The following is a 26,240-nucleotide window of genomic DNA, read 5'->3' on the forward strand; positions in this document are numbered from 1 at the left end:
CATTCTCTGCAAGTTCAGGAGGGAGACCGGCGTACATTATTACAAAGGAAATGATCGAGCAACTGCGTGAGACTAGTTTAAACTGGATAAGTATAGGAACATGCCTTGGAATCTCCAACCACAGGCAGCCCAAGCTCCAGCTGTGAGATGATCATCTTGCGAAATAGCAGTCATGGCGAAATTATAAGAGTTTATATGGGAATATTTACGACCGCTGTTAGGAATAAAAAAATACAGTCAAATTCTCAATAAAAATACCTCACTTTACCTCCGCAGTACATCGCCTGTTATCTGACCGCTTACTATGTTTTCTAGGTTTACTAAACAAGAACGGCTTGTCTAATGTTGCAAACCTAGAAATGGATAACTTGCTGAAACGGGTTCTTTTAAAAATAGTAAGCGGTCAGATAACAAGCGCTGCACTTTCATGTTACAGGCAATCTAAAATATGAGGCTAATGCACAAATTGGGAGACATTTGGAATTGATTATGATGGTTGACTGAGATTATGACTGATGTTGAAACAGAAAACAATGTTTATTGTGCCAGAGTCACACAGTCAGCTTACAGTAATTACAAAATAGGATTGACCCTCTCTCTGACGATGGAAACAATGGAATTAAGCACTTTCTGAACACTGTGACGATCATTGAAAGTTTCAATATTGAATTTAACATTTATCAGCGTCTAATCAAAATTATTTTGATATTTCCTTTGATGATAATGGAAGTACTTGTACACGATAATTGTTATTCCTCCCTCACATAGGAAAGTTTAATGCAGACGCTGTGTCAATTACAACATAAAACATTGTGAAGGTCAACCAGTGAATAAGACTGAAGTTATGCTGTTGTGTTCGAAGCTTGTATAATGAAATGGTAATAATTTTTTTTCAATAGTTTCAAAATTGCACCGAACACTAAGAGAGGATGAAAATTTTCATGCTTCACGATTTATCTGGAGGTATAAAATGAAAGTAATGACATTTTTTAACGGCTGTCACCAGTATAATTGACCCTTAATGATAACTTCAAGTATGACACCTGAATTTTGATGTAATCTTGATGGATGCTGTTATTTTCACTGATTTATCATCGAACCATTTTCACTTTTGTAGATGCATTTATTTGGTGGTGTAAGTAGTCCACTGAAATCAATGTAGTATTTAGTGCAATTTAAAATTCAGGCATTGATCTCCTAGATGACACGTAATGGTAGCAAAAGCGATATCTCACCTTTTACCCCGAGTTTTCGCATTCCAAGTGGCTGACAGTTTAATATCTTGTTATGTTATGACCACTTACACTTACTGCGTAAAGTCTTAGTGATATTAGAGATCAGCTGATAAAATTTTAATTTAGAGTTTGTAGTCTTGAAACTTGCATATTTTACATTCCTCTCGAAAGGCTTTCTAACTTGTAACCAAACTAACTGTTAGTGACAACTGTAATGACATTTGAATAGATATAAATTTGTGACCTAATTCTTTTTTTTTTCGGAAAGTTTAGAAAATGCCATCAACAGTAACTTTTATTCTGTGTTAAAAAAGGCCTTACACCAGTAATGTGAAAATGTTATGCATGAAATAAAAATTGTAAAAACTAAGAAGCAAATTTCAAAGTATTCATTTCAAAGCATTCCGAGTTTTCATTTCAAATTTTTCACATCTTCCATACTCAACAATACTACAAAACAGGCTTGTTCCTCTTTCATTACACTAGTGAATTCCTCAAGCAGTGCTTGGTATGATTCATATGTAGATGGAAGTTCTAACAATGGTCTACATGTTCTGGCAAAAGGACGTCAATGCTGCCCTTCAAGGATAGCAAAGTGCACATCTATGTTGTGTACGTACAGTGATCACATCACTACCAGTGCAGATCCAGAGAAACCTGGGTAAAGATTTGCAATTCAGTGACTCTATAAACCGTTTAAGTTGTTCAAAGGATGTCAGTTCTGCTTCAGTTGGTTCTTTAGCTCTGAATAACTTGTTAATTAATTTGGCGGCTTGCTTTAGTCTCGAGGGACTGAAAGTTTTCATTAGAGCATAATACCTTGAGAATTGGACTCCACCAATTGATCTCTAAGAGTGATTAGTAACCATTTTCTCCTATCAGAATCCCCTCTAAAACAAACATTAAGATCATGAGCATAAAGGAAATGATCACGAACTAAAGAGGCTCTTGGTTGTTAAACAAATTCTCTTTGTCAGCACCATAGGATATGCATAGAGAACAGTACGGAAAAAACGTATGCTGATGTTAGGATGCAAAGGGTTAAAACACTTGAATAATGTAAAAATTCTAAGACATCTTCATCATTAGGTTTAAAATCATCGCCAAGGCACTTGTACAATGCCTTTCTTTCTTTTGTAGTTACAAATTGGCTAAGTCTTCATATCAACGTCTCTGAAGTGATAACTTCATCCCCATAAAGATACAGGGCCACAAAAAGATGTAACAAATTTACTAGGAAGTAATCTGCCCATTGGTAACCATATAGCAGAACCTAGGCAATGGCTTCCCACTGTAGTCTCCGCATGTCATGCTCAATAAATGGGACTTTTTAATTGTTTCTAATCATCAGTAATGTGAAGCACTTTTGCCAAAGGCATGCTAAAACATTTAGAAGAACCTTGTTGCCTTCTCCCTTCTCTTCTCTACCAGCAGTGGCTATGTTTAGGTTATGGTGCTTCTTGGAATGTAGAAGGAGGGGGGAACAAAACACTAAACACTAAACTAATCCTCAAACTGCGACGGGCGATTTTTAATAAATTGTTTCACTGCAATATCAATCTCCTATGTAGAAAGCTTAACGGCCGATCATAAGGCATCACCCAAAGGCTGCTTTTCTTTTACAACGGAGTCGGAGTCGGAGTCGGAGTCGACTCCGATATTCAGTTTTCACTCGAACAGAAGTGCTCTTACCACTTCGACTCCGTCATTAGTGAAAACCAGCCTTAAACAAATTGGAGAGAAGGATATCCCGAAATGATTAATTCTTTTTTTCTATAGTTTAGTATTAAACTGTGGGCAAGGACCGGAAGAACATTTGCAATAAGATTCATCCAAGGTCAAACTTAGTGCAATCCATCGAGCAACATGTACATTTCGTTAGTTTCCAATAAATTTGGCCATTTGTTAGATAAAAACATTATTTAAATTCAATTGTACGGATATTTGAATAAGAAAGCTAAATGCAAAAGAGAATCTCTATGAAGAAAAGAACTTTTTGTGTATTTATGATTGCTAGATTATTTCTCTTTTCTTCTCACGAACGCCATTTTTTCCTTTTTTATATTGGAGGGTAGGCGACAATTTGCAAAATACACAAAAGTTGAAACCCAACGACAAAGCTGGAAAGGGAGAGGCTTACAGAAATCTTGGCATTGTCCATCAAAATTCAAGCGATTTTCATGAGGCCATTGAGTACCATGAGTGCCATCTGCAAACTACAAAAGCAGTGGGAAACAAAGCTGGAGAAGGACGGGCTTATGGAAATCTTGGCAATGCCAATCATAGCTTAGGCGATTTTCATAAGGCTATCAGTTACCACGAGCGTCATTTACAAATTGCAAAAGAAATGGGAGACAAAGCTGGAGAAGGACAGGCTTATGGAAATCTTGGCAATGCCTATAAGATGTTAGGCGATTTTCATAAGGCTATCAGTTACCACGAGCGTCATTTACAAATTGCAAAAGAAGTGGGAGACAAAGCTGGAGAAGGAGGGGTTTATGGAAATCTTGGCAATGCCTATCATGGCCTAGCCGATTTTCATAAGGCTATCAGTTATTACGAGCGTCGTCTACAAGTTGCAAAAGAAGTGGGCGACAAAGCTGGAGAAGGACGGACTTATGGAAATCTCGGCATTGCCTATAAGATGTTAGGCGATTTTCATAAGGCTATCATTTACCACGAGCGTCATCTACAAATTGCAAAAGAAGTGGGAGACAAAGCTGGAGAAGGTCAGGCTTATGGAAATCTTGGCAATGCCTATAAGATGTTAGGCCATTTTCATAAGGCTATCAGTTACCACGAGCGTCATCTACAAATTGCAAAAGAAGTGGGAGATAAAGCTGGAGAAGGAGGGGCTTATGGAAATCTAGGCATTGCCTATCATAGCTCAGGCGATTTTCATAAGGCTATCGGTTACCACGAGCGTCATCTACAAATTGCAAAAGAAGTGGGAGACAAAGCTGGAAAAGGAGGGGCTTATGGAAATCTCGGCATTGCCTATAAGATGTTAGGCGATTTTCATAAGGCTATCATTTACCACGAGCGTCATCTACAAATTGCAAAAGAAGTGGGAGACAAAGCTGGAAAGGGTCGGGCTTATGGAAATCTTGGCAATGCCTATAAGATGTTAGGCGATTTTCATAAGGCTATCAGTTACCACGAGCGTCATCTACAAATTGCAAAAGAAGTGGGAGATAAAGCTGGAGAAGGAGGGGCTTATGGAAATCTAGGCATTGCCTATCATAGCTCAGGCGATTTTCATAAGGCTATCGGTTACCACGAGCGTCATCTACAAATTGCAAAAGAAGTGGGAGACAAAGCTGGAGAAGGAAGGGCTTATGGAAATCTTGACAATGCCTATCAGATGTTAGGCGATTTTCATAAGGCTCTGCGTTACCACGAGCGTCGTCTACAAATTGCAAAAGAAGTGGGAGACAAAGCTGGTGAAGGACGGGCTTATGGAAATCTTGGCAATGCCTATAAGATGTTAGGCGATTTTCATAAGGCTATCAGTTACCACGAGCGCGGTCTACAAATTGCAAAAGAAGTGGGAGACAAAGCTGGAAAAGGAGGGGCTTATGGAAATCTTGGCAATGCCTATCAGATGTTAGGCGATTTTCATAAGGCTATCAGTTACCACGAGCGTCATCTACAAATTACAAAAGAAGTGGGAGACAAAACTGGAGAAGGACGGGCGTATGGAAATCTCGGCAATGCCTATCATGGCTTAGGCGATTTTCATAAGGCTATCAGTTACCACGAGCGTCATTTACAAATTGCAAAAGAAATGGGAGACAAAGCTGGAGAAGGAGGGGTTTATGGAAATCTTGGCAATGCCTATCATGGCCTAGCCGATTTTCATAAGGCTATCAGTTATTACGAGCGTCGTCTACAAGTTGCAAAAGAAGTGGGCGACAAAGCTGGAGAAGGACAGGCTTATGGAAATCTCGGTATTGCCTATAAGATGTTAGGCGATTTTCATAAGGCTATCGTTTACCACGAGCGTCATCTACAAATTGCAAAAGAAGTGGGAGACAAAGCTGGAGAAGGACGGGCTTATGGAAATCTTGGTAATGCCTATCAGATGTTAGGCCATTTTCATAAGGCTATCAGTTACCACGAGCGTCATCTACAAATTGCAAAAGAAGTGGGAGACAAAGCTGGAGAAGGAGGGGTTTATGGAAATCTTGGCAATGCCTATCATGGCCTAGCCGATTTTCATAAGGCTATCAGTTATCCCGAGCGTCGTCTACAAGTTGCAAAAGAAGTGGGCGACAAAGTTGGAGAAGGACAGGCTTATGGAAATCTAGGCATTGCCTATGGAAACTTAAACGATTTTCATATGGCTATCAAGTACCATGAGCGTCAGCTACAAATTGCAAAAGAAGTGGGAGACAAAGCTGGAGAAGGACGGGCTTATGGAAATCTCGGCATTGCCTATAAGATATTAGGCGATTTTCATAAGGCTATCGTTTACCACGAGCGTCATCTACAAATTGCAAAAGAAGTGGGAGACAAAGCTGGAGAAGGACGGGCTTATGGAAATCTTGGCAATGCCTATCAGATGTTAGGCCATTTTCATAAGGCTATCAGTTACCACGAGCTTCATCTACAAATTGCAAAAGAAGTGGGAGACAAAGCTGGAGAAGGAGGGGTTTATGGAAATCTTGGCAATGCCTATCATGGCCTAGCCGATTTTCATAAGGCTATCAGTTATCACGAGCGTCGTCTACAAGTTGCAAAAGAAGTGGGCGACAAAGCTGGAGAAGGACAGGATTATGGAAATCTAGTCATTGCCTATGGAAACTTAAACGATTTTCATATGGCTATCAAGTACCATGAGCGTCAGCTACAATTTGCAAAAGAAGTGGGGGACAAGGCTGGAGAAGGAGAGTCATACGGTAATCTTATCTTATACTCGTAATCAATGCATATCAGAGCTTTCGCGATTTTCATGACTCCAACCTAAAATTGTCCTGGCAAAATCAAAGGATAAAAGTTTGTTTGAGTATTGCATCTACATTATAAATTTCAAAGCTGAAAAATTCTCTTACCGCTCGACCTAGTCTGCCAAAGGCAAAGAACTTTTGCCTCTCTAGTAAACTGATTTCAGTGCAGCTACACGCTGTTCGTAGCTTTTGCGATAATTAATCGATAAGTTTATCACGGTCTTGCTTATTTAATTAATTTTGTCCAGATTTTACTTGGGACAAATTTGTCGACGATGTGTTTCACGATTTGTCGGCCTCGGCCAAAATTTGTCAAAATTTAGTGATGACGAAAAAATTGTTTTAAATAAACAACTTTTTCGTTAGTGCGGAAAGACCCCATGTTGAACAATTTTGGTTGAACAGATATTGGGAATTAAGTGGTAGTAAATGTCCGTTATATTGTATACTGAAACCAAACACCTCAAAATAATAATTTCCCCAGCCAAAGAGGAGGATGAGGTACCTTATTACACCGGCAGGAAAGATTTGGCAGATATAGAAGATGCAACAGTAGACACTGAAGACAATGAAAAGACTTTGATCAAAAGGTATGGGTTTTTCTGCAATGACTCAGTTTTTTGCCTTTCCCATCTTTTTTTTTTGTCATGGATTCACAGACCATTGTAAAGAGCAGGGTTGGAGTTGCTAGGAGGTGTTAACTGATGGCAACTTTTGACAAAGTGCTCTGACTAAAGAACAAACCTCCGGACCTCTTTATAAATGACAGTTACTTTCTTTTATTTTCTTTTCTTTTTAATCTTTAGTTAATAAAGTTCATGCTTAATAACTGTAATGCTATTAAAAATTTATTACATTCATGCTCAAATCACTGGTGATCCTTGCAATCTGATTGGTTCTCATTGGCACGATTTATTGATAAATGCACCATTTTTTGCTCTAAAGTGCATCGATTTCCCAGCTAATGAGAAAGCTCCACGAAAATACAGCAACAAATCAGATTTAACCAATTGTTTAAGAAAATCAATCAAATTGCAGAAAAAAAGAAAGACAACTTTTACAACATTTTACACACCAGCTCAGTACTGGATAAATAACATACATGTATTTGTACCGGCTTTAAAAAAATCTTTATTCACTTAGCAACTGAATTTTGCAAATTTAAAAGAAATGTAATGAAGTGGTAATTGAAATTTTGCCATGCACTTTTAGTCTGAAATCATACTAGTGATTTCGAGTCTAATGCTGCTGCACAATCCTTTGATTCAGATGTCACGCGTATGATTTCAGAACAAAGTTTACTCCACCCAGTTCAATTACCATGTTCTACAGGTATTCAACATTTTTTTTTCAGTGTTCCATTAATAAAGGGGTACTTAATTATTATCAAAAATTGTAGTGAATCATTTTAATAAATATTTGCACATATTTGACGCATATTTACACGCTATTTGAGTCAAAGAAAAGCAAATTAATGGAAAAGAAAAGAAAAATAACATTTATTAGATTTAGTTTTGAAATTAAATGTCAATATCTGAATGAGTTTTTCAAACTGCCAGTTTGCCACTTGCATTTTAAATGCCTTTGTCATTGCTTACTCCACTTGGGAAAAATATCTTAAAATGCTGGATAATTAATTTCCTTTGTATTTCAGAGGAAAAATCGGAGGTAAGGAAGACTCATGGCACCTGAGGGAAGCTGGTGCCTCTATCAAACTTTGCAGTGGAGCTGTACAACAACCTGTGCCATTTACATGTAGATGCTTATTGTGGAACCCCAGGACCCTCTCCCCCTCCACTGCCAGTGATGAGATATTGGTTAGCAGTGTTATTGAAATATCTCATGATGGCCCACCAGATCTGGATTTCAAGAAAAGTTTTGAAGGAATAAGTTTTACTGTATCTTTGCTGCACAGTGCCCCATATTTGGAGGGGTATGAGGTGGTTATTAAGCAACTGACTGACCAAGAGAACAACGAATGGAAGGAATTAAAGACAGAGAATACTTGGCATGGATCAGGTAACGTTATTTTTTTATTAAATACAGGTGTGAATAACTTAATGAATGATCATGATATTCCTAGGCTCCCTTTTTCACTGGCATCAATGTCAGTATTTGAGAAATGTGCAGCTGCCCCTCTCCTCACCCAAAATTAAACCTAACCTGTAACCCGAACTTATCAGTTGACTTAAGGGAGAAGGAGTAGGTGTGCACTGACTTAGATGCGGACATCTATCCCTGCCATGCATGACCTGCTGCACTCATAATGTCAAAGTAGACTTCTTGCTTCTTCATAGGCATTGCAAATCCAACTTTAGAACTTTTTTTTTTCGTTTACCCTTTAGGTGTATCCAAGCAGTACGTGTAATTATTGCATACATGTTACATGAAGTCTCCAATGCATTTTAATCACTATAATATAAATTCTCCTCAATAACCATGTTGTTGCGAACTTTATTCCTTGAAGCATTAATATCATAATGACATCTGTTGGGGGTAACTTTATTGTTTGAAGACTTCAAAACACAGCTGAAGGATGCATTTCCAATCATTTATTTTTATATGCAGAAACTTCAACAGTTCCCAAGTGGCTTTTCCCATTTGCACAAGCTGTTTGCACAAAATCAGCAGTTTCTTCATTTGCTGCAGTCTGGCGTCCTAAGTCTTTCACCTTTTCAAGAGGTACTGCAGTAGGCCCGGAATTGACCTGTATTGTGCCTGACCTTCCTGATGTCAGTGTCCAAATTCCTCAGAGTTGTGTTCCTGTTTATCAAGATTTCTGTGTGACAATCAAGGTGCATGGAACTACAAAATTATATACATGCATGAGTCCTGCAACTTTTTCATTTTCCAGTTTTGAAAGTCATAGGATTGACGTGAGGGGATTGTCAAAAGCAAGGAGATAAAACAAAGGTGTTGCAATAGTATAACCTGTACCCTCAGTTACTTACCATACACTCCATGAACTTGGTGGCAATATTCATGGAAAGAGAGATATTAATTAACAACTTTAAGCTAAAATAGAGGACAGTTGGGCTTGTGCTTGCATGCGTGTGAAGATACATGTGGTAAAGTTCTGATCAGTAGCTTTGGTAACTTCGAATTATTTGTGGTACTACTGTCCCCATGTGTACTCATGGATCCTAGGCATTCCCTTTTTAAAATTAGGTTTCGGAAAACTCATTCTAAGCAAAAAACAGACTTTTACTTCGATATAAATGTCAAATTGAAGTCAATCCGGTCAGGTAAATTGGTTTGTATTGGTTTGCAATTAATGCAATTAGTGGATGAAGTTATGCATGATATCATGATGAATTAGCAAAACCAAGGTCTGAGTTATTTACATAAGCCGAAGACAACACAGACATAAGGTTTGATGAGTTATGACATCATGCAAAAACCAAATTAAATTATTGTTTTGTTATACATTTTTTAAACAAATTACGAAAGAAGACATCTCTTTAAATTTGCAAAAGTTTGAAAATACTTCACAGACAGTCAGGGCTTGGAAACTAGGCAGAGGTTGAACTCGACATAATAACTGCAATATCTGCGGTTGATATTGGGTTATTATGTTAACTTCACTCTTTACTGTATATTGATTGAGTGCTCTTGACCAATCAGACTTTTTTTTATTAAGTCCAGTGTATACATTTTTTCATAATAATGCTTATATTACTACATAAAACTTTGAAGGGACATTTACATTGTGTACTATAATTTTTAGATAATTTCAAAATTTCTTCCTGAAATTCACTTTTCACAATGTAAAGCAAATTATCTTTATGCTGGGAGTGGTTTAACATGCCCAACAACTTGTTTTGCTTTTAAATCCAGGTACAAGAATTCCCAAGCAGTGAGCTAAAAGGAAAGGGAGGACTTGTCGGTCCAGTTCTTTACATTTCAGGCTCTCAAAATGTTAGTCTCATCGCGCCTGTAACAATAATGATTCCTCTCACCTTCCGTGAAGAAAAACAAGAGTTGGCAGAGTTACGTCCCGGTGAACTGAGGATATTACAATGTGAAGCACATGACTGGAAAGACATTACAGATAAATTAGATGAACCGCCACGTCTTGTAGATGGGAAAGTGCAATTCAAAGTTAGGCATTTCTCTGGGTAAATATTTCTCGTCGGCTTTATTTGAAAAATAATACGCATGGCGTAGAGGAAATTCAAACGTATTTTAGTGTACAGTCATACATACATAGATTTCTTTTAGTTAACTATAGATTCAATAATTGAAATGACCACTCGAGTACGTATATACTCAAGGTTACTCTGCAATGGCTGATAATCGTTTCCATTGGATTGCTTGAGCTGTGTTTGATTTTTCCTTTTCTTTTTCGATAGATTTCGTCCAATCAAGTTGATGAGATCACTTTTACAATCTACTTCGGGCTTCACTGAGTTTGTAGGAAAACTTTGCAATAGGTCTAGGCCTCAGCATGCCCGATTTTTTACGTGCTTGTGTGAGACTGGTGTTCGTGGACATTTTAAACTCAAACTTTTTTGCTATCCTCAAAGACTGTATTTTGATGTAATACGGAAAATATCGGAATGTGTCGTACTCTACAAAGACGGAGGCTGCTCTTCTAAACCAGTTTGTGGAGAGGAGAAAATTTTGGTGTCTCTTTCCAACGCTATCATGCCCCAGGACACAGACCAGAAAAATGCCCTGCAGTTTGTGAGGTATAATATAATACAACTTATTTCTGGCCCATCAAGTACATATGATTTACTTGAATACTTCTAGGTTACGTCATGCTAGTCTTATATAGAAATGATTTATTCCTTCCATTATAAAATTGTACCTTTACGGTGGCTAATTTACGTTTTCAACCCAGTTGTTAACACTAAATTACCTGTTATACTCTCCCACCGACGCAGCACCACAGTTTCTTTAGAAACTTACCCTTTATTCATTAGTGTACGTTGGGTTTGTCTCAGTTAAATTCATTTCATTTTTAACAGATTCCGCGAGAACGAAGTTTTTTACACAGGTGGTGAAGTTTGCTTAGGAAGTGAGAGTGTTCCAGGAGTGAAGTTTTTCGACCAAAGTCAGGAACTTTTGTGCAACATGATCATGGTATTAGCGTCTCAAGTAGGTGACATTTTACAGTTCGTGGATTTGCTAATTAAATGCACTTTTAGCCCAGGGCTACTATATTACTGATGCCAACCTTACTATAGTAGATGACAATGAATTAAAAGGATTAGCAATGCTGTAACCACAGGCAGCCCAAGCTCCAGTTGTGAGATGATCATCTTACGAAATAAGAGTTATAGCGAAAATTTGAGTTTGTATGGAAATAATTACGACTGCTCTTAGGAAGTAAAAATACAGACAAATTCTCAATAAAAATATCTCACCTTACTTCCAAGGTGCATGGCCTGTTGTCTGACCGCTTACTATGTTGAAAAGAAGCAATTTTAGCGAGTTCTCCTTTTCTAGGTTTCCTTCTCCTAAGAGTAATAAACACTGATGGATGTCGAATAGTTAAAGAAATTTCCTGCCCACAGGAAGTAGTACATGAACAGACAGGACCTTGCAAGTTTTTGATTTTGTGTATTACTTTTATTTTTCAGTTGCTTTAAAGTCACTTTCTATGCCTCTGCCTATCCTTTTTATTTATTTTCCTTTCTCTTATTACTTAGTAATTTTCTTTATTTTCTCATTTCTATTCAGCTCATACGCACCCGTAATATTGCGAATTTTCCCTACTCCATTTAGGTCTCTGATCCTTTCACCTTTGACCATGAAGAAAGAAGTGGTAAGTTGTTGTTTTTGTTGTAGGTTTCGCTGTTGTGCGAACAAATAAAATTTACTAGAGCAGTCATTTTGTTCTGAAATATGCCAATTCAGAAATGTAGGCTCTGTGGGTTTTGAAAATGTAGCATTTAGTGACAAAGCACGTGTTCTTAACGGAAAGTCATACTTGCCTTTCTTCATGTGTTAATAAATCGGGCCGTGCCTCCCTCACGCTCAAAGTGATGGCTTATTGTCTCTGTTTTGTACCAGTAAACTCAATGCAGACCTCGGTGCGTATGTCTTTCCTTGTAAGAAATTTTTTATTGGAAACGAGAAAAGCGCAAACAGCTTAGAAAGACACAAAGAAGGGTAATTCTCCAAAAATTATTTTGTTGGTTATATCGTTAAAATAATGGAATAACTCTAACGGTGATAAATCCTTTGCAACCTGATATTGCTTTTCAAATGAAATCTTGGATCGAATATGTTACCTTATAACAGCCCCCTTTGTCAAATTTGTCAATGCTCATTGTTACTTAGAAGAGAAATCGACAAAACTTACTACTCTAAGCTATGAACGCTGGGTCTTACCCGGACGATCAAAGTCCAGGATCACCACACCATCGTTTCCGAACCATATGCGCCATAAAACTTGCTTTAGTTCTCAACCCAGCCATCTCATGAAACCCATTATTCTGAAGGTACTTCCGCCCAAAGTGTGAAACGTTCAATTGTAAAGCGTCCAAATTTAGAATTGTCATTGTCATGCAGCCCTCTTGCGGCTCGTAGGAAGAGGATACGCGAATCTGCGAGTAACATCGAGATTGAAAATGTCGTGATAGATTTCCCTTTTTAATTGTATATTTTTCAAGTTTGCATGTTGCTGTTACACGTCTATGTATGGTAAAATTTGTTTGTGCAGAAAGACTTGCACTATATTTATTAGACATCCTTTTTACCTAGTTATAATGTGAAGAGAACAAAAAGAAAAACGAATTAAGACTTAATGTCTTATTCCTGCATTCAGAAAGGCCACGTTTTAGCTTTCATTTTGAAAGTCGTCTGTTTATTTTTTATGAGCCCACATCTCAATTGTTTTTCACTAGTATGCTTTGTCCTAGATTTCATACATACATTCCGTAGTAAATGTTCAGCACGAAATTGGCAGTCATCCCCACAAAAGTCCTCCGCTACCAATCCTCAAACTTGTCAAGCACTCCGCCATTTTCAATAAAATGTTTACTCTCCCCAGGCTCCTCAGCGGCATTAGTTCTCGTTACCACGCTTTGCGTAGTAAATAAGTGTTAATTCAACTTTTTTGGCAAGAAATCGGAATTGTAATTCAGTGATAGCGATGACTTTAGAGTAAGATAGCAAACAAAAAGTGATTGAGTTAAATACTACATTTGATGTCTTCTGAGATCTGAGTTATATCTCAAAACTTCTGATTAAGTATTAATGCTTCCGATTATATTTATGGCAAGAGACTTTCTTTCAGAAATTTTCCAAAATGTCTTATTTACAATCGGAACGGAAACCAAACCAGAGTGCCTTCAATCAACATCCTGATACATTTAGTATGCAATTTGGAGTTTATGATTTTTAGTGTAGCATGCGCGCTGTAAGCTTGTATTTTATAAGTATTCGCTATATCTAAGCATTGAAGAGCTTGCTATTGATTTTGATGATTTTGTAAGCTCCAATTAAAACAGAGGCTATAAAAGCAGTTTAGATAATAGGGAAAATATTGAACGGCCTATCTGCATTCTTACCACAGAGTTTTCTGCGTTGAAATTGAAGTACCCTTCAAGAGAAACGCATTGCGTAAGGCGTCGTTATCTTTGCCACGATTTCTCTTAATTTTCCTTCGTGTTTTATGCTCATTCATTCAATTGTTCAGTTGTTAATATTGTTGTCCTTGCGGATTGTAAATTTTCTTTCAGGCGCCTTGATTGGTCTCTCGCGCTTTTTGAGGGTTGTATTGAGAATCATTTACTTGATCACGATATCTATCATAAATTAATTCTTTTCGCCGTTAAACCTTGCTCATGGTTACTTCCTAAAAGCAATAAAACATTTTCCTGCGTTGTATTTAACGAATAGAGAAGCCTTGACTGTGCTCTGTTCTGTTGTAAAGCACTCAGGAAGCGGCTAGAGCTACTTCTTGAGTGCTCTAGCCGCTTTCAAAAATCAAATGTCAAACCCGGCATCAAAGTTCAAAAACCATCAAAGATCATATTCTGTAATAGTTTACAAACTGAAATAGTTCGGCATGTCGAATTTAACAGTTTTGCCTGAAGTTTTCAGTTTGTAATACAGAATCTGATAGTGAATTGTTCGGTGAAATTCGGCCCAATCGTGGCTCACAAAAATACGCAAGTTATTTCACATGACAAGAAGAAAACAAACTGTTCAAGACGAGTGTTTTATGAATGAATGGCAGTCGAATTCACCAGGACATGAAGATCGCTCGGAATGACAGCGCCGTAAAACTCGGCTGCAGTGACTGATGTGGCCTTCCACTCAACGCATCGGAAAAGTTATCAGAGCAAGCTCTTATTTTTACACTCGAAGGGTAGTCGATTTAGTTCCAGAGGCTTGCTCCACTACGATGACCAAAGATCGCCATGATGAGCTAGCCGCGATAGACCTCAGAATGATCGTAGTAGCTCTAACACCGTCATGATTGGTATGAATTTTAACAGTTATGCCAGGCTATATTTTTCATCATTCCTGTTTTTTTCTGTTTTTTTTTTGAACACGAAACTTTATATACTATGCAAGTGCTAGCTGTGTTTGATTTTTATTACCGTACGTAAACTTGCAATCTAACTAAGCGTGAAAACCCTTAAAACTCGAACTGTCCATTTTCTTTTATCTTTGAGGATTTTTGTCTCTGATCACGTTACAGTAACGTAAATTACTGCACCTGGCATTTTTGCAAACCTTTGCTCGCTTGTTCCGAAATTTCACTTTCAATTTAAGAAAGAAAAGCAAGTAAGAAGTCTCGGAAAAGGTCGGACGTAGTACAATTTGGTTTATGGCGTGACAGCTTTAGCTCAGTTCTATGCTCTATACTCTCCTAGAGCACGCTCTTTTAACCAATGAGAGCACGCATTATATCCGAACTTAATTATAAAACATGATAAACCCACTTGAAAGATATCGGAAAAAAATTCGAGAAGCTTAGCCCCCGTCAGACTAAATGGCTCCGACAGAGGCTAATGTCAGCTTCAGAATCCCACTACGGTGGTCAATTTGCATTATCAGTTTGGTTGATGACACCAAACTATCCTATGTTCAATTATCTCATCAGTTACCTTAGTTGCTAAACGACTTGTTACAAATCTATCCTGCATTGGGAAAGAACATGCCTGTTCTTTTGTCTAATCACACAGCTCCAGAAGAAGAGAAGCCACTTGAGGTGGAAGAATTTTCCTCCAGATCAACTGATCAAGACGTTCGCCAGAAGGAGGAGGCTGCAAGAAATGTGAATGAAAGAAAGACTGTCATCAAGAGGTGCAGTTCATTTGCATGTAGTCGTTCTGTTATCCCACGTTAGTGGAATTATATATACATATATACATAAAAAATTAATAAGTTATACAATTGCCCCTAAGGGTGGCTACTATGCAATTTCTCCTCACAACATCACCCCTGAATCAAACTTTAAGGTCAGGAGAAAAAAGAAAATGGTCACCCTCTAATGCAGCTCTAGATTGCCAAAAGACTTCTCCTCGTCAGCAACTTAAGAAATTTTTCCCGAATAGTTTGGAGAAAATAAAAACTGCATGATGTCAGGGTGTAAAGGGTTAACATGATTTGCGAATATTTGCGTGCAATGCACATTAGCGACATAACAATTATATTAAGCTGAGCTTAATAAAAGAAAAACTTTCCCTGAGTAGAATCAGCCATGATGGTCACATGCACAATTGAAAATTTCGGGATAAAGAAAAGAATGGCTATTTTGAATGCTGTTCATAAAATTTTAAATAGAATGTTATTTATTCTCTAACTTGATGAGATAGCTTAGATACAATTTGCATTACAATTGCTCAAAAACCTACAATTTATTCCATAAAAGTAAGTCCACACTTATTTAGAAGAAGCATTGCTTCACTGAACTAGGTACTCTCGATTCGTGAAATTCGGAAGCGTTGTATTAGCTATAGTCCGGTGATCTAAAGCCTTTTTAAGTTCTTCCCCAATATCTGTCCTACGTTATTTATACAACGATAGCCCTATAGAAAGTATAGATAGAAAGTAAAGGTTGCTAATAATTTACTCTCTAACTGCGGTATTATTATAGTTTAGCATCCTGCAGAAGGCTTGATAAATGTAATTTTGTAATTATTTCAGAGGTAAAATTGCAGACGAGTCAGAGACCTGGAATCTTGCAAGAGCTGGTGCATCCATCACATTTAACCTTGTAGCGATAACAAAATCCTTGACCATAACATGTTCATTATGGACCCCCGCAGCCCTTTCTCCGCCCATTGGTAGTAATGAGCTCTTGGTAAGCAATGTGATTGAACTGTCTCATGATGGCCCACCTGACCTGGAGTTCATGGAAAATGCTTCGGGAAGCATAAATGTAACTTTGTTGCACAGTGCCTCAAACTTCAAAGGGTACGAAGTGGTTATAAAGCAGTTGGTTGACCCCGAATACAACGAGTGGGAGGATTTGGAGACAAGAAACATTTGGCATTCGTCAGGTACTGGAATGATAAATTTCACCGATGAGATCCATACACAAGTATCATTCCATATACTTCTTGCTAATTTCTCAATCCATAGTTAGGATCATTTAAGGGAGATGGACAGCCGGCTTAGTGGTTAAGTGCACGTAATTCCAGATCGACATTTACAGCTTCATGGTGGTATGTTCTCGGGCAAAACTTAGAATGGATTAGAATAACAACATGGAAGTTCTCCCATACAGACCTCCAGCTTGGCTAATAGGGACTAAGTAATAATTGACACGGATTAAACCTACAGGAACGTTATTAACAGTATCTTTATGTCGTGGTCGAGATTCTCTTACACAGACCTCTCTGTTAGAAAGGTTTAAGTAGTAACCATAACTAATGATATCTATTACAGCATTACTAATAATATCAATATATTACAGTAAATCCAATCGTCCCCAATTGGACGTGCCCTTCCGCTGAAGCTTCTTGCTCGAAAAGGTGGTTTTCCTCGTTTGCAGCAGTCTGGCGCCTCAAGTCTTTTGTCTTTCCTAAGCCTACGTCTAAGACCTCTGAGTTTATCTGTTCACTGCCAGACTATCCAAATGTTAGTGTTGCGATTCCATGGAATTCTTCGCCTGCCGATACAGACTTTTCTTTAACTCTAAAGGTATTTACACCCGATGTTGCATTTGTAAGAAATAATAATGATGATGATAAGATGATGATGATAATAATGATGAAATTTATTGCCATCATTATCGTTATCATTCACATCATTATTACTATATCGATCATTTGTTTCAAAAGACTTAGATGGTGATGACAAAAAAACCAACTTATTGCCGAGAGGATGTTACCTTGATATAAAATCAAATGCTTTGACCTTAATTACAGCCAATAGCGGATTTTATGAAAACTATCATGTTAGTATAGAGTGCATAGATTTTAGCTGAAAAAAAAATGTTTAATCAAATCTATTTATCGTCCCTATTTCATTTGGCAAACTACTGGTAGCTAACAAGAGTACCTTGGGTTATCATAAATTTTTGATATGATTGTTTTGGCTCTTTTAATTTGAGGTGCAAGAAGCGCCAACCATCGACCACGATGTGGAAGGAATGTTTGTTGGTCCGATTCTTCACATTTCGTGCTCAAACAATGTGACGCTGTCAGCGCCAGCGAAAATCAGCCTCCCGTTGGCACTCACAGACGGTGGAATAGAGCCAGCGGAACTGCATTCAGGTCAAGTGAAGATACTACATTTCAATTCGAGAGAGGAATCACAAGAATGGACGGAAATCACAGATCATTTGGATATGCCTGTAGTTCTTAAAGGTGGAATAGTGACGTTTCATGTCAAAACTTTCTGCCGGTAAGATGAATGTGTAGACCGCATTATTATTTTATAAACTGTATGCAGTTAATTTTTTTTTTTTTACATTTCTCGAAGTGAACCATTAGTTCTAGAAACCAGAAGTTCGCTTTGCAATTGCTGTGAAACTCCAAATTTTGTCAATTCATATGCTATGGGTTTGAATGTGATGATGAGTGCAAAAGAGTAAACTAACACATATTTAAGGCCGTGAGGACCATTTCCAAATTATACGCCTAATTTTTGAGATATTTTGATCCCACTGGCGAGTGAATGGAGTTGTTAAAAATAACAATCATCCAGTGAAAATTCTATAGAAGTTGAAAAGAAGGATGCTTAACGCCAATATTATTGCAAAAACTGCTCCTCATGTAAGCTTTTGTTCTGCTCCACAGTGTAAGTCGTACACAAACGTTTGAAATCTGTTGTTTTAACATGCAGCGCTTTCCACAAATGAGGTATACCTACTTGTGAGTAAAATAACCCCCTCCCCCCCTCTGCTCCTCGTTTTCCTCCCCCTCCTCTTCCTCCTCCTACTCCTTCTCAACATTTGGCGCGTCTCTCGAGCTTCCCCAGGTTATTCAAGCTGGCTTTAAAATCAAAAGTTCTCATTGGAAATAGTTTCTCTCTTGCGAAGTCCAAAAACCGGACTTGTTGATTAGTTTTGAGCTAGATAACTGACTCGGGTGGATACTTTAAAAAGGTCATGGTACTTGTCGAGGGATTATTTCTCTCTAGCAAATATTTCTTCTCAAGCGGTCAACATCTACAAAAGTGTACATACCTCTTTAAACGTGTGTGTGTGTGTGTTTTTTTTTTTTCATGTCGTGTAGAGTTTCCTGCCATTCTCTTTCAGGTTTTGGCCCTGGTTGTTGAAGACGTCCGCCAGCATTCCATGGAAATATGCCTCGCTCCTATACGATGGAATCATGAAACATCAAGCTGGGTTTTTAGCTTGCTTATGCATTGATTCAGTACCCTCGAGATACGTGATGAATATGTTTTGTTTCCCGCGGCATTTAAGGTCCAAAGTGAATGACGATATGTCCTCAACATATTGTGTGAATATGCAAGGAGAAGGAACCTCGAAGAAACCGCTGTCTAGCGGTGATGAAACATGTGTGTCTCTATCAAATGGATTTGAAGTGCAGGGAGCGGGAAATGTAGAGAAAATCGTCTTAAAGTAAGTACCAGCACTGTTACGTTTCATCGTTTCGTCCTCATGATCCGCTCATTCGTAAAATAATGTAGAAAGGCATAGTGACTCTGCCTCTGTAACTAAGCTGCTACTAAGAGGAGGGTTGAGAAAGCGGCTCTGTCCTATGGTCTCCCGGCTTAAGGTCACAAGTCTGTTTCACGAAGGGATCTAAATTATCCATTCTAACTTCTTACCTTTAGAAAGCTCAAAATCTAAGAGAAATTTACACTTCAGCATTGTAAAGTTAAATAAGTTCCTTAAGTACGTAATTCCTTCACTGAGTTTGACCAGGATGAAAGTCAAAATAACTTAACAAGTGTTTTTGCCGCTTGCAAAGACGCAAATTTAAGTGATTTGCTAAATCCACTATACTAGAAACCAAAGAAAAAAGTTAATATCCATCTAAACTTTTGTTCCCTTATTTATGTGAGGTTCCACAGTGAGCACCATGATCACGAGTTTCTGTATGTTAGTATTAAAGACCCGAGTGATCTGCAAGTCGACTTCCTAAAACTGCTAGGAGGCGAGGAGAGAAATAATTTCCCAATAATATGTAAAGTGCCCATCATTCCAAGATCTCCAGCACAGGTATTTACGATACTGCTGTTTAAATGCATACATCTGCATTTTCATTCACTGAAACAAACTATGTGGATAAACAAAAATTGTACTGTCGTAAATCGCTTCCCAGAATGCTTGGAACTCAACCAAACAAAGTATCTGTGGTGAAATATCTTTTATTTCATTAAAGTATTAGGACGATTATAATGTAAAGTAAAGTCAAAGAGTTACACTTGCAGCTTTTTCTCGAGGCTCTCTTCGACATACATATATTCTGCAATTTCCATCTCCCAATTGCCTTGCAACTTCAGCAGCTTTTCGACAAATAAATTTAAGCTGTTCTGAATATTGGATGTTAATCCTGTTGCCCCACTGAACCATGCGTTTTAGAGATTACAGTCTTTTGGATTGAAATTAAGGGTGTATCTGGCAGTGAAAAGCATGTGGCCACACCCATATAATTTCCAGAGACACTAATTTGGTGGCATGAGTTTTCGATCCACTCGGATATAAATATGTTTACCTTTCCAGTAATTATTATTGCTTGTTAATGTTCCTTACACGCTCAATATGAAATTTAAAATGAGTGGGATAACCTCTACTGTATTCATTTCACCAAAACAAATCCAGCGAATACTTAAGAAAATAAAGCGGCAAACTAGGATCCGGCCTTCCGATCCTTTGATCCAGATTTTTTCTTTTTATATCAGTGGTAATCTGGAAAGCGGCAGGTTTCTTCTTGAAAAATAGTCCTTTCGGGTTAGAGGCACTGCTGAGTCGACAATAGTCTTGCAAAATTCGCCATCAAAAGGTTTCCGAGTAACATCATGAAGTCATTTTAAGGCAGCACGACCTTATTGAGGACGAATCACTGGAAACAGAAGTATGATGAATGTCGTATAGGTAAAGAAATGTCCTGCCCAAAGGAAATCGTACAGGAATATATAAGACATTAAAAGTTTTTGATTTAGTGTACTACTTTTATTTTTCAGTTGCTTTGAGGTCACTTTCCATGCCTCTGCTTTCTTCTTCTTTGTTTTTTCTTTTTCTTGTTATTTAGTAATTTTCCTTATTTCCTCATTTCTATTTGCTCCATACGCACCCGTAATATTGCGAATTTTCCCTCCACCATTTAGGGTCATGTTCCTGCCACCTTTGATCCTGAAGAAGAAAGTAGTAAGTTGTTGTTTTTGTCGTTGGTTTCGTTGTCGTTCGAATAAAATGATGGCTGGTCTAGTAAAGTTTACTAGACCAGCCATCATTGGTCGAAAATATGCAAACTCAAAAATGCAGGCTCTGTGGGTTTTGAAAATGTAGCATTTAGTGACAAAGCAACGTGTTCTCAACGGAAAGTCATAATAATCTCCCTTACTTCATGTATTAATAAATCGGGTCGTGCCCGCCTCACGCTCAAGAGTGATGGCTTATTATCTCTGTTACGTATCAGTAAACTCAATGCATACGTTTACGGCGCGTGTGTCCTTTCTTGTAGGGAGTTGGATACTGCAAACGAGTAAAGCGCCAAAAAGCTCGGGAAAGACACAAAGAAGTGTAATTCTCCAAAACATTATTCCTTTGGCTATATCGTTAAAGTAATGGAGTAACTAGTGAGAAATCCTTTGTAACCTGCCACGGCTTTTCAAATGAAACCTTGGATCGAGATGTTTCCTTACAATAGCCTCCTTCGTCAAATTTGTCAATGCTTATTGTTACTTAAAAGAGAAATCAACAAAACTTACTACTCTAAGTTGTGAAGGCTAGGTATTACCCGGATGATCACAGTCCAGGATCACCGCATCATCGTTTCCGAACCATCAACACTATAAAACTTGCATTAGTTCTCAACCCAGCCATCTTATCAACCCCATTGTTCTGCAGGTATTTCTGCCCAAAGTGTGAAACATTCAATTGTAAAGAATTCAAACGCAGAATCATTGTCATGCAGCCCTGCTGCGGTTTCTGGGAAGAGGAAACAATGTACGTAGTGCCGAGATTGAAAATGTTGCGATGGATTTTCCTTTTATTCTATTTTTTCAAGTTTGCATATTGCTGTTACACGTTTATATATGGTAAAATTTGTTTATACAGAGAGACTGGCATTACGTTTATTAGACATCCTTTACACCTCGTTATAATGCGAAGATTATAAAAGAAACGATTTAAAACTGGGCTCTCTCACTAATCCAACATCCGTGTACCCTGAACAACTATCACTTATTCCAGCATTAGCGACTGGAGACTAGTTAGGACACGTTGTTAATGACCTCCATTTTCAAGATACTTGTCGGGTCATACGAGGCCAGAAATAAATAATGAGTCCGGAAAACTTTCTCAGCGTTTTTCTTTGATGGGTTGGAAAAATGGTTCCCCTGCTGCTGCAAATGTCTCCTCTCCCAGGCGTGAAGTCTTTAAGTCCAACGATTCGGTATTGAATGGTACCCAAAAGAGAAATCGCCTTTCGCTACAACTGTTCGCTTTTCGCCAAAGCCTTGAAGCACCCCTTTCCTAATTTTTTAATTCTCCCTTTTATTCTCCCTTTTATTCTCAGATAACTATAAGTTTAAAGATGGTATACCATCAGATCGCGAGTTAGATAAGCTGTCTCGGAAACTTGGAAAAAAATGGAAGGAATTGGGAAGCTGTCTGGAATTCGACGACGCTGCAATAATTAACTTGGATGAAGACAATAAGGAGTTGGCAAGGAAGGCTTATCGTATGTTATTGGCTTGGAAACAAAGAGAAGGCCTCCAAGCCACTTACACAGTTTTGTACAATGCCTTGTGTGACAAATTGGTGGAATGTAAACTTCTAGCAGAAAACTTTTGTTGTACTGAAATTGAAGGCAATGCCTCTCCTTAGTCTTATATTATAAAAAGTGAGTCGTTTCTCTACAGGGGCGTAGTATGGTGGCCGAGAACTGCCAATAGAAAAATCCGCATTTTTGAAAGAAAATTGTTTTCTTTTTTATTTTGATTTACATTTTTTTTTATTTTTCAATTTATTTTTTTATTTTTAAAATAGAGTGAAAGTAAAATCAAATGAAATAAAAATAAAATAAAATAAAACCAAAGTAACATAAAATAAAACCAAAGTAAAATAAAATGAAATTATTCGACCCAGCCGAGAGCTGCCACTACTAGCATGCATTGCGTGCATCGTAAAGATCCAAAATGGCGGAAATATAGGGACTGTTCTCCCGGGCTGTTCTCGAAAATGGCGGATAGCAGGGTTTCATCGTGGAAAGAAGACGATCTCCTTAAAGGTGCACTGTAGAAGTATGTCAAACAAGGCCTCAAACGCGAAGAAGCGATCGATTTTTTACGGAGAGACCTTCCTCAATACGCCTGGAGTATCCGAACACTCGACAGACGTTTACGCCATTTCGAAGTTTATTACAGGGATGACACTGTTTCGGTTGAAGATGTTAAAGAGGCTGTTAAAAAGGAATTGGAAGGACCAGGAAAGCTATTGGGATATAGAAGCATGCACAAGAAAATAAGACAAACATATGACTTGTTAGTTACGCGAGATCAAGTTTACGATGTGATGTCTGATCTTGACCCCGATGGACTTGTTGCTCGCGGAGGCGTTGGAGCTAAGAAGGCAAGGCGAAAGAAAGGAAACTTCTCTTCGAAAGGACCAAACTGGGTCCACTCCCTGGACGGTCATGATAAATTAATGGGTTTCCAAAATTCCACATTTCCGATTGCTATTTATGGCTGCTTAGATACAGCCAGCAGAAAGCTGCTATGGTTGCGAGTTTGGAATAAGAACTGTGACCCGCAATTGATTGGTCGTTGGTACTTGGAGCATTTAATGGAGACCAAGGTAATTCCTGCGATGATCAGAATCGACAAAGGTACAGAAACAGGCACCATGGCCACAATTCATGCCTTTCTTCGTAGACATCACACTGACGTTGTGGATCCTGCAGACACAATTTTGTATGGTCCATCAACTTCAAACCAAGTAAGTAAGCTCATCTCTCAAGTGCTGTCTAATTATATTATGTGAGTGTGCCAAATTAGTCAACGAGTCTTTCGGTGACTTTATTTGAGTGCCAGGAAAAGTATTATTGTTGTTTGTTATTTCATCATTCCCTCAGTAACAAGTAATATTTTAATCCACCCTATCATCTGATTTCCGGCAAATGCACATTTCACAAAATGTCATTTAAAAAAACGTTTTCCTTTAGATCGAAAGATGGTGGAAAGAATTACACGAATGAATGGAAAAATTTTTCAAAAGTCAGTTAAGATGGCTTAAAGATCAAGGGCATTATGACCCACATGATGATATTGACAGGTGAGAATGGGCAAGTCTCCCCCCTCCACCTCCACCCACACGCACACATACACAGGCTATTCATTTCAAGGTTTGTTTTTAAACTCCAAAAGTGACATTGAGTTATTGTTTTAGAATATGTTGCAGTTTTGCTAGGGCATGGCACGTGGGTGATTGAAAGCTCAATCAACATAAACATTATTTTGCCTAAAGTTAATATACATACATTTTTTATAGCAAATTAATTAATTTCTGCGTGAATGCAATAACACATCCCTTCCCCTTAAAGCTTATATATACTCGAGTCAAATAGATATGGTTGAGGGGGCCCAGGAAAAATTTTTGTTAGGGAACCCCCCCCCCCCAAAAAAAAAAAAAAAAAAAAAAAAACTTGCTGGCTTATATATTGTAATTGAAACTACCTATACACCAAGGTGTTTGTTACCTTTGCTTATTTTGTTTTCCTACATAGGAAGCTTCTTTCTTTTATTATGGTTCCTGTGGTTCAGAGAGAGCTAGATACATTCAAGGAGATGGTGTGGAATTCCCACAGGATCAGAGCCCAGAAGGACACAGTTTTATCAGATGGGGTCCCAAACCATATTTACAGTTTTCCTCAGAAATATGGGCTTGAAGAATGCGGTAAAAAAATTATAAGGTTTTGTCAAAACTGGTTTTGGGATATTTCTGTTTTATTCAAAGTGAACTATGGCATAGTTATAATGCTTCAACAATCAACCAATGATAATTTATTTGTAGAAATTTCAAGGCATAATTTTATTGCCCAGAAGGAAATCATTTGTTGCTAAAATCTTTGGGCCTGAAAGTCGCATATCTATAAAAACCTAATGTGGTGCTGACACTGCCAGTCACACTAGATGATGAATGCTAACATTGTTTTCTATTGGCAATGTGCAGGTCTTAAAGTAACTGATGATCAACTAAAAGAAGCTGCTGTCCAGTCAGGCATCCTTACTGTTGATGATGACTTTCTCGCCCCTGAGTTCAGAGCAGAGTGTGAACGAATCATTGACACTGACCATTTGAAACCTGCTGATTGCAAGGAAGCATTTCTTTTCCTAAAGAGAAATTTTTCTTTGTAATAACTCCACTGTTTATCCATGGTGTTATGCCCTTGACTCTATTTTTATAGTGAAAGCAGCATGTTTTCTCCCACATCCTCCATTTTGTTACTAAGGGACCCACAACTATCTTTAATTCGAATGATAATGTATCTGAACATGATATCCATAACCTTTGTGGAAATAAACTGGAACGAACAATAACACTGATGGCAATAACAGTAACATCGAAAGGGCAGCAGAAACAAGAAAAACTATGCACCCTACTAATACAAATAATACAAATTTTAACCATCAATCCTCACATGGTGGGTTGAGGAGAAACATTAACAGGAGCAGGTTTTTTGGTGTCCTAAATTGGGGTACATGAAAACATATCTGCTTGAGGGTGAATTCAGCAACAACAAGGTTGGTTAATATCACAATCCTGCAGCCCACCCCTGGAAACAAATTATGACTGCCCCGTAAATTATCATATGTAACCATGGGATTTTATGTGAACTAGCTATTTTGCAAACAGTGTATCAAGTTTTGTCAACAATGTCTCAATGTTCACAATTTTATAGCAGCTTGAGTTGCCCCTTAATTTTCTATTGCTGGTAGGCCAAGCAAGTTACAGAACAAACTACAAGTGTGCTCTTTCACAAATGTTGAAATTGCTACTTTGGAAAGATTTCCAGTACAATACAGGTATTGCTTGTCACCCTCGTCCAGTAAATCTGTAGAAGCAATTTCTGGGTCAAATAAGTCATATCCACTTCCCTGGATGTCAACTAGTATAAGTTTTTTCTTTGATCTCTCATACGTGAAGTGTGTCAAACACTCTGCCTTCTGGGCCATCTCATCTGTAGGATCGACACAGGTTTGGCCAGTGTTGTTTACGTACTTCTTAAACTGGCCAGGGATAAATTCTTCGACTGTAACATACTCCCCCTCGTCTGTTTCTCCATGAAAGATCTTTCTATATCTAAATGCAGTTCCAAAAAACTCGCTTTCCTCCTTGATTTCTGCCTCAAGTTGCGAAGCAAAATTCCTAGCTAGGAGATGCATCTGAACAACCTTGCGGTTGTGTTGCTCGATAGTTTGACCGGTATCCGAGATGCACTTTAAAGCA

General features: G+C 38.1%; 1 protein-coding gene and 1 pseudogene across 1 annotated transcript in view; both read left to right on the forward strand.

Annotated features, from left to right (window-relative positions):
- The window catches only part of LOC131799672 (uncharacterized), a 42,565-nt gene extending 19,855 nt beyond the window's left edge, over positions 1 to 22,710 (forward strand). Inside the window, exons 3-19 of the mRNA XM_066166373.1 lie at positions 3,311 to 6,136; positions 6,669 to 6,774; positions 7,839 to 8,203; positions 8,753 to 8,979; positions 10,022 to 10,302; positions 10,537 to 10,875; positions 11,158 to 11,287; positions 11,918 to 11,957; positions 15,334 to 15,454; positions 16,298 to 16,653; positions 17,070 to 17,296; positions 17,709 to 18,001; positions 18,858 to 19,184; positions 19,631 to 19,787; positions 20,897 to 20,936; positions 21,639 to 21,737; positions 22,309 to 22,710. Coding sequence (XP_066022470.1) covers positions 3,583 to 6,136; positions 6,669 to 6,774; positions 7,839 to 8,203; positions 8,753 to 8,979; positions 10,022 to 10,302; positions 10,537 to 10,875; positions 11,158 to 11,287; positions 11,918 to 11,957; positions 15,334 to 15,454; positions 16,298 to 16,653; positions 17,070 to 17,296; positions 17,709 to 18,001; positions 18,858 to 19,184; positions 19,631 to 19,787; positions 20,897 to 20,936; positions 21,639 to 21,737; positions 22,309 to 22,619 — 5,973 coding nt within the window. The 5' untranslated portion in view covers positions 3,311 to 3,582 and the 3' untranslated portion in view covers positions 22,620 to 22,710. The remainder of the gene's footprint in view (positions 1 to 3,310; positions 6,137 to 6,668; positions 6,775 to 7,838; positions 8,204 to 8,752; positions 8,980 to 10,021; positions 10,303 to 10,536; positions 10,876 to 11,157; positions 11,288 to 11,917; positions 11,958 to 15,333; positions 15,455 to 16,297; positions 16,654 to 17,069; positions 17,297 to 17,708; positions 18,002 to 18,857; positions 19,185 to 19,630; positions 19,788 to 20,896; positions 20,937 to 21,638; positions 21,738 to 22,308) is intronic.
- Positions 22,711 to 22,901: 191 nt separating this feature from the next.
- Positions 22,902 to 25,240, forward strand: LOC131770302 (uncharacterized; annotated as a pseudogene).
- The last annotated feature ends 1,000 nt before the right edge of the window (positions 25,241 to 26,240 follow it).

This window comes from Pocillopora verrucosa, chromosome 5 (genome assembly GCF_036669915.1).
Source record: "Pocillopora verrucosa isolate sample1 chromosome 5, ASM3666991v2, whole genome shotgun sequence".
Lineage (NCBI taxonomy): Eukaryota > Metazoa > Cnidaria > Anthozoa > Scleractinia > Pocilloporidae > Pocillopora > Pocillopora verrucosa.